Source organism: Hylobates moloch, unplaced genomic scaffold (assembly GCF_009828535.3).
Source record: "Hylobates moloch isolate HMO894 unplaced genomic scaffold, HMol_V3 SCAFFOLD_72, whole genome shotgun sequence".
NCBI classification, from domain to species: domain Eukaryota; kingdom Metazoa; phylum Chordata; class Mammalia; order Primates; family Hylobatidae; genus Hylobates; species Hylobates moloch.
The window spans coordinates 347,043-355,459 of record NW_026652347.1 but is presented as its reverse complement, the minus strand read 5'-3'; the positions used below and the strand labels follow the sequence as shown (position 1 = coordinate 355,459).

Below are 8,417 nucleotides of genomic sequence, written 5' to 3'. Positions count from 1 at the left end.
TGTATTTCTGAGAGTGATTGAAGAGGTGATGGGGGTAGTAGAAATCATTGGTGTCATAAAAGATTCTGTGGACATGTCAATTGTAGGAGTCAGTGTGGTGGTCTCAAGGAATGTGGCTGTAGAGCTGGTGAAGGTGGTCTGACCTGTGCCTGTAGTTGCTACAGTGGTAGAAGGTGGTTCCATGTTTGCGGATGTTGTGAATGAATTGGTAGTAGTGGGTGCCAGGGTGGATTCAGCTGTTGTGTGGAGTGTACTGGTGATGGCTGGAGCTGAGGAGATGCTCTCTGTGTCAGTGGTCCAGTCACTGCTGGCAGATGTGGAAGGGGAAAATGAGTATGTCACTGGACAGGTGGTCAGGACATAACTTGTTGGGGTATTCTCTATACTTGTGAGAGTCATTCTCTCAGTGGGACTGGTGGTAGTGGTTGTACTCACAAGTATTGAGATTTCTTTATTCTGGATGCTGGGGGCAGATAGAGTGACACTTGTGGACATTGCTGAGGAACTGGAAACAGTGAATGTTGAGGTGAGGTCTGTAGCTGTAGTCAGGAAACCAGTACAGCCCACAGAAGGCTGGGTGATATTTTTCAGTGTGGTGGTAGACATGTCTGTTCTCAGAGAAGATGGGGTCCTGGTTGTGGATGTCACCATGGTACCTGAGGAAGGGGGAAGTGAGGAGATGGTAGTTGTGGATATGTTGACGGTGGAGTAGATGGCTGAAGAAGTGAAGCTGGGAGTACTGTGGGAGGTGGTCTCAGTGGTGGTGTTTCCCAAGTTTGTGGTAGGAGTCGTGGCTGTTTCTGTGGTTGGGAGAGAGCAAGAGGTGAGTGGGAGAGTAGTGGCAGTAGACCATGTACCTGTCATACTTGTGGAATAGGTGATTTTGGTCATGGAGTCTGTGACAGTGCCAGTAGGAGAAATAGGGTAAGTGGTCTCAGATGTAGGTATACACCTGGTGATGGTAGCGGGGAGTGTGGTCACCAAGGTAGATGGTGGGGTGGTGGTTGTGGTATGACTGGTGATCACTTCTGTGTTCGGGACAGGTGTGGAAGATAAAATGCTACTGGTGAGTGATGATAATGTATTAGTGGTTGTGGGCCAGGAGGCAGCAGTTGTCATAGAAGTCACTGTAGTCTTGGGAGTGATTGCACAAATGATGGGGGTAGTAGAAGTCATTGCTGTTGTGAGAGATTCTGTGGAGATGTCATTTGTACAAGTCAGTGTGGTGGTCTCAGAGGATGTGGCTGTAGAGCTGGCGAAGGGGGCCTGAAAACATATGAGGTTCTCTCCTTGAGGTTTTCGGTCACCAACTTTGAGGAGTAGAAGTTCTCGTTTTAAATCTGGTGTTGGGACTACGTTTGTGGAAGTCACCATGGTATCTGAGGTAGGGGGAACTGAGGAGATGGCAGTTGTGGATGTGCTGACAGTGGAGTAGACGGCTGAAGAAGAGAAGTTCTGACTACTGTGGGTGGTGGTTACCAATTCTGTGGTAGGAGTCGTAGGTGTTTCTGTGGTTCGCTGAGAGGAAGAGGAGGGTGGGAGAGTAGTGGCGGGGGACAATGTACCTGTCAAAACTGTGGGGTAGGTGATTTCGGTAGTGGAGTCTGTGACAGTGCTGGTGGGAGAAATAGGGTAGGTGGTCTCAGATGTAGGTGTAGACCTGGTGATGGTAGTGGGGAGTGTGGTCACCAAGGTAGATAGAGGGTTGGTGTCTGTGGTATGACTGGTGATCATTTCTGTGCTTGAGACAGGGATAGAAGATAAAATGTTACTCATGAGTGATGACAACGTATTAGAGGCTATGGGCCGGGAGGTTGTCATTGTCATAGAAGTCACTGTATTTGTGGAAGTGATTGTGGAAGTGATGGGGAAAGTTGAAGTCACTGCTGTTTTGAGAGTAGTAAATACTGGGGTTGGGGACATGGTCGTATGGATGCTTCCAGTGGGCAGGGGAGTCCTTTCTGTGGTTCTAGTTGTAGAGGAGATTGTAGTGTGGAAGGTTGTGTCTGTGGCTGACACAGAGGAGGAGGGTGTCACTGTCACTATGGGAGTTTCCCTTGCAGTGGTGGTAGAGGGAGAAGATGTCACGGCTGACGTTCCTTTCTCAGTAGAGGTCATAGGGTAAGTCCTGGTGATGGTGGTCACTGGTTTCTGTGTCACGGGAGTGGGGGTGTAAGAGCTGGTGAAGGCCACCTGCGTTGTGGTCACACAGATGGAGGTGGGGTGGGAGATGGTGATTATAAAGCTCGTTGGATACACGCATTCAGTGGTGGCCGAATAGACCAACACAGTGGGTGGAGTGGTTTCAACCTTGAAGGCAAACTTGGACGTTGGGGTGGTTGAGGTGTTGGAACTGACTGGAGAGGTGAGCAATGTTTCAGAGATGAGTGTGTCATGGGGGGAGGTAGTGAGCGTCATAAGTGCATTTTCCCTGTGGCCGGGAGCAGGAGAGGTGAGATGGGGGACACCTTGTGGCCACTCAGCCAGGTCTCTGGAGTGTGGAGAATTGCTGAGGGCATCGCGGGTTGCTTCCACCCTGGGGAAAGTCACATGAGAGATGGATGTGGCCGTGGATAAAGTTCCTGCATTGGCGGCAGAGCAGAGGAATCCACTGGTAAATCCGTGAGTCATTTTGTCACAAGACTCAATTAAGCTACTCACTCACCTATTTTCCAGGCAGCATCACAGGGCAGGGCATGCTGCAGCTCAGTCCTGCATCAGAGGCAGCTTGGAGCTGGGCGCTTTAGGGTACTGGAGCCCACTGCCTGTCTGCTCCCAGGGGAGCAGTGGGGCATGGGAGCCCTCATCCCTCACCCGGCCTTGGCCTTGTCATGGCAGGTCCTCCTGTCCTTGGATAGCCGAGCTCAGCAGCCCCTTCCCCTCCCTTCCCTCCTCTGGTCACACCCAGGCCCCTCCTCCCTCTGTCCCTTCCTCTCCTCCCCCTGCTGCTGCCTGCAGTCCTCCCCTCCCCCATTAACCTTCTGCTCCCACCTCCACTTCTGCCTGAATTCTGCTGCTGTCTGGGCTGACTCCCGCTTTCAAAGAGAAAAAGAGAACTCAGCCATGTCCTGGCAGGGGGCGCATCACAAAAACCAGGAGACAGAGAAAGCTGCACAAAGAGGGCCAGGCGCAGTGGCTCTGCCTGTAATCCCAGCATTTTGGGAGCCCAAAGCAGGTGATCACTTGAGGTCAGGAGTTCGAGACCAGTGTGGCCAACATGGTGAAACCCCTGCTCTACTAAAAAAAAGTACAAAAAATTAACCAGGCATGGTGGCGTGCGCCTGTAGCTGAGGCAGGAGAATCGCTTGAACCCAGGAGGCAGAGGCTACAGGGAGCCAAGGTTACACCACTGCACTCCACCCTGGGCGACAGAGCAAGACTCCATCTCAAAAAACAAACAAACAAAAAACTGCACAGGGAACACCAAGGAGAAACAGAGGCTAAGCTCACATGCTAATGACTTCAAGGCACATGGAGTGAGGACCATGTGGAGAGGCGGACAGACAGGATGGAGAAGGAAACTTCCAGAAGGAGCTACCTCAGCAGTCAGGCGTGATGAGTTCTGGAAACCTTAAGGCTTAGCAGTGAGTGTTCATCACACAAATAGACATATTTTTCTATAACTATTCCATTTTGGCCACGGGATTCATTAGTTTACAAGCATGAACCCCCGCATGTGGATTTCAACCCATTTTACAGATGGTGAGACTTAGGATCAGAGATCCCGCTGTCGGGGGGGTCACAGGCAAGGAAGACAGGCAGCCACAGCAGACGGGAAGTGGAAAATACCAGACCTGCTGCCCTCACCTCAGGCACAGCCCATCTTGTGGCTGAGAGCTGGGGTGTCACGTCTCAGCCTAGCTCGTGGGTGTCAGGGAAGTGAGGTCAGGGATTATGAGAATCCCCACTTGACTCCAGGATGTGCCCCTGGAGGTGACTGAGAAGGGGACTCATGGGCCTCTGGGATCGGGGATCAGAAGCAGACACTGGAGAACAGGGACAAGGGAAGTATAGAGGAATTGCGGGGTGTTCCTGCAGGGTGGAAGAGATAACCCTGGATCCCATGCCGGATAGTCTTAGATGCACCCCTGGAAGCGAAGTGAACTTCAGGAGCTCCCTGCCCTGGCCCTGTTACCAACAGCTGTGCCCAAACACATGGGCCCTGGCTGGAGTGAGAGAGTGACGACAGAGCTGGGGAGGAGCCGCTGGGGGACAAAAGGCAGAGAGGCTGAAACCAGATGACGGAAACCAGGGGCAGAGGTCAGAGGGCTGTCAGGGAGGGAGGCGCCAGTTTGGAGGGGGCACTGGGGCTGGGAGCATGAGGCAGGTGACAAGAAGGAGCCAAGGCAGGAAGGGCACTGCGCTGGGAAGACGTAACTCCCACCTTCCACCCTCCAGCTGCAGATACAGGTTGGGGCGCAGCCCCTGCAACCTGCTCAGTGCTTGGTGGAGAGTGGCAGCGGGGACCCAGCTCCCTTGCTCCTTCCCAACCTCGGTTTTCCCTGCACCAAACCCCTCCTCATCCCCCTGAGGCCATGCCTCGGTTCTCCCTGCACCCAGAGCTGGGAGCAGCCCCTCCTCATCGCCTGGCCCCAGGCCTCAGAGCCACCTTCCCCTCCCCTCCCCTGGAACATCACATAAGGAGCTTCTCTCCAGCCCCCTCCCGCCTCTCCCTCTTACCTGTGGCCCCTGGGGAGGCCTTGAGCATCCAGAGGATGCTGAGGAGCCCCAACAGCTGCATGGGCCCAGCGGGCAGGGGACTGGGGCAGAGCGGGCTCCAGGACCAGGACAGCAGCAGGGACCTGGAAAAGCATTCAGTAAAAGTGCTGGTTATCTGTTCTACTGAGCACAGCCTCACCTTTGCACCGCCCCACCTCACCCCTTTTCCTCCCTTCTCCCTGCATCTGGACAGACGTCAGCACTGTGGGAAGCAGGGACACGAGGGAAAAGGACAAATCCAGGAGGTGTCAGGCAGGGAGAGCCACTGGTGGCCCAGCCCCACAGCCTGCCTGGCCCACATGGAACTGCCTGGAAGCTGCCCTTCCTCCCACACCCCCATGGAGGGTACCCTTGACCAAGCTTGGCCTTGGACTCTGGAGTCTGGGCCGACTCCTGCAGCCTCTCCTTAGTTTAAATTCCTCCTGCTGGGTGCAACCTCACTCTCCTTCAAGCCTGCTCTTTCCCTCAGTCTGCCCCCGCTCCATCCTGCCCCTAACAGGACCCCACAGGCCAGACAAAACCATGGGAGTAATTAACACAGAATTCCATCTGAAGTGATTTTATTATCTGAAGAGTTGGGGCTAGGTCCCAGAAAAGGAAACACAGACAACCAAAGGAAACACTCAAAAATACTAGTCTGGGCCAGGAATGGAGTCTCACGCCTGTAATCTCAGCACTTTGGGAGGCCAAGGCAGGTGGATCACTTGAGGTCAGGAGTTCGAGACCAGCCTGGGCAACATGGCAAAACCCCATCTCTACTAGAAATATAAAAATTAGCCTGGCATGGTGGTGGGTGCCTGTCATCCCAGCTACTTGGGAGGCTGAGGCAGGACAATTGCTTGAACCCAGGAAGTGGCAGTTGCAGTGAGCCAAGATCACACCACTGCATTTCAGCCTGAGCAACAGAGCAAGACTCCATCTCAAAAAAAAAAAAAAAAAAAAAACAACCTAATTTGGACCTAGCACATTGTTGGACCTTCCTAGTGGCAACTATTAGGAAGGTTGAGTCTATCCAGTTTGGGCAAAGGTGTGAAGAATAAATGTTCTTACCCAGCTGCTGGGTGTATAGGTGGGTTGGGTTGCTTTAAAAGGATAATTTGAGGCTGGGCGCAGTGGCTCATGCCTGCGACCACTTTGGGAGGCGAAGGCGGGCAGACCACTTGAGGTCAGGAGTTTGAGACCAGCCTGGCCAAAAGGGTGAAACCACATCTCTACTAAAAATACAAAAATTAGCCAGGCTTGGTGGCACACGTCTGTAATCCCAGCTACTCGGGAGACTAAAGCAGGAGAATTGATTTTTGAGACAGTCTCACTCTGTTGTCCAGGCTGGAGTGCAGTGACGTGATCTCGGCTCACTGCAACCTCTGTCCTGGTTCAAATGATTCTCCTGCCTCAGCCTCCCAAGTAGCTGGGATTACAGGTGTGTGCCGCCATGCTCGGCACAGTATCTGCAGCTTGATTTCCTTCATACTCTCTGCTAGGTACCCTATTCTGGGTACTCCAGTGCACACTGAGAACTGGTGAGGTTTTGGAGAAGCAGACAGTAGAGTGAGGGAAGACTACCCTGAGAAGGCAGAAAAATCATTTCCACTGCTCTGCAGGGGAGCTAAGGTGCAGGAATGCCCTGAAAGATGAGGGGGCATGTGCTGGATTGAGCGTGATGTTTGCTAGGGAGAGAGTGGTGATGCTGGTGCATTTGTAGGTGACAAGAGCAGTAAGACCAAGCTGAGATGTTTGTTTATTTATTTATTTGAGACAAAGCCTTGCACTGTCACCCAGGTTGGAGTGCCGTGGTGTGATCACAGCTCACCGCAGCCTCCACCTCCCAGGTTGCAGCAATTCTCCTGCCTCAGCCTCCCAAATACCTGGAATTACAGGTACACACCACCATGCCCAGCTAATTTTTGTATTTTTAGTAGAGACGGAGTTTCACCATGTTGGCCAGGCTGGTCTCAAACTCCTGACCTCAGGTGATCCACCTCTCTTGGCCTTCCAAAGTGCTGGGACTACAGGCATAAGCCAATGCATCCAGCCCCATAAGCTGAGGTGTTTAGACATCAGAGGAACCTCTGTGGGCTGAGTAGGCCTGGAAATGCCTCTGTAGGGCTGGCCAGCATCAGAGAGGCCATTGAGAGGCGCCCAAAGCCATCCTGGGCGTAGGACATGAAGGCCTAGCTGGGAACCCGACTCCCCTGGAAATGGGGGCTCCACTTGATGGTTGGCTGAGGGGCACTGAGATGGATGGTCCAGGAGGCTGTGTTGACTGGGAGGAGAGGAGCCTCTTTTTGCTGGATGATGAGGGTTTCCAGTTGAGCGTGTGGAGTTTGGGGTGACAGTGAGGCTTCCAGGTGGAGCTGTCCTGGAGGCCTCGGGTCTCAGGGGAGGACTTCTGGGATGGGTCCACTGCCATTGCCCCAGCCCCTGCTATGGGCCACGGTGTGAAAATGTGGGTGCTCACCATGCACTAAATCAGCCAGCACCTTGGTCTTGAACTTTGCAGCCTTCAGAGCTGTGAGAAATAAATCTCTATTTTTTTTTAGGTGGAAGTCTCACTTTGTTGCCCAGGCTCGCCTCGAACTCCTGGGCTTAAGCTATCCTCCCACTTCAATCACCCAAAGTGCTGGGATTACAGGTATGACCCAATCGTGGCTGGCCAATTTCTATTATTTAATCCATTCAGTCTATGGTATCTGCTATGGGAGCCCAAGCTGACTAAGACAGGCTGCCTTCAAGATTTTCTCTTCATCAGCTGGGTGCAGTGGTTCATGCCTGTAATCCCAGTGCTTTGGGAGGCCCCAGCCTGGGCAACGTAGTGAGACCCCATCTCTAAAAAAAAAAAAAAAATTAGGATGGGTGTGATGGCTCATGCCTGTAATCCTGGCACTTCGGGAGGCCGAGGCAGGAGGATCCCTTGAGCCCAGGAGTTCGAGACCAGCTTGGGCAACACAGGGAGACCTGGTCTCTTAAAAAAAAAATTAGCTGGTCAGAGTGGTGCATGCTTATAGTCTTAGCTACTTGGGAGGCTGAGGTGAGAGGATCTCTTGAGTTCAGGAATTAGACTGCAGTGAGCTGTGATTGCACCATTGCACCCCAGCCTGGGTGACAGAGTGAGGCCCTGTCTCAAAAAAATTTTTTTCTCTCTTTATCTTTGATTTTCAGCAATTTGACTCGACTATAATGTCTGTAGTTTGTGGTCCTTGTTTTATTTTTGGGAAATTCTTAGTGATCATTGTCTTCAAATATTTCTCCTACCCCGTTCTCTCTCTCTTCTCCTTCTGAGACTCCAGTGAGACATATGTTAGGACACTCCATATAGAACTATAGCTCTTGGGTGCTCTGCTCTGCACAAATCCCCACCACCCCGTTCTGGGTTTCAGTTTGAGTAATTTGTATTGACATATCTTCAATTGAGTGAAGATAAACACTGACTTATCTTCATAATTCTTTCCTCTACTGTGTCTTATCTACTGAACATCCTGTTGAAAAGAAGTCTTGGCCAGGTGCAATGGCTTACACCTATAATCCTAGCACTTTGGGAGGCTGAGGTGGGAGGATAGCTTGAGCTCAGGAGTTTGAGGCCAGCCTGGGCAACATAGTGAGACCCCATCTCTACAAAAAATATCAGAAAAAAATTAGCTGGGTGTGGTGGGGTGCACCTGTAGTCCCAGCTACTTGAGAGGCTGAGATAGGAGGAATGC

The 8,417-nt window shown here is 52.2% G+C and overlaps 2 protein-coding genes across 2 annotated transcripts in view; both read right to left on the bottom strand.

The window, feature by feature from the left end:
* The window catches only part of LOC116463867 (mucin-3A-like), a gene marked incomplete at its 3' end in the record, with an annotated part of 5,214 nt that extends 4,323 nt beyond the window's left edge, over positions 1-891 (bottom strand). Inside the window, exons 1-2 of the mRNA XM_058434893.1 lie at positions 867-891; positions 657-800 (exon numbers count right to left, since the gene is read on the bottom strand). Coding sequence (XP_058290876.1) covers positions 657-800; positions 867-891 — 169 coding nt within the window. The remainder of the gene's footprint in view (positions 1-656; positions 801-866) is intronic.
* A 43-nt stretch (positions 892-934) lies between these two features.
* On the bottom strand, positions 935-4,741 carry LOC116463866 (mucin-3B-like). Its single transcript, XM_032147153.2, has 4 exons — positions 4,681-4,741; positions 1,612-2,582; positions 1,357-1,518; positions 935-952 (listed from the first exon to the last, which is right to left on the bottom strand). The coding sequence occupies exons 1-4, from the start codon at positions 4,739-4,741 to the stop codon at positions 935-937; spliced, it is 1,212 nt and encodes a 403-aa protein (XP_032003044.1).
* Positions 4,742-8,417: the final 3,676 nt, after the last annotated feature.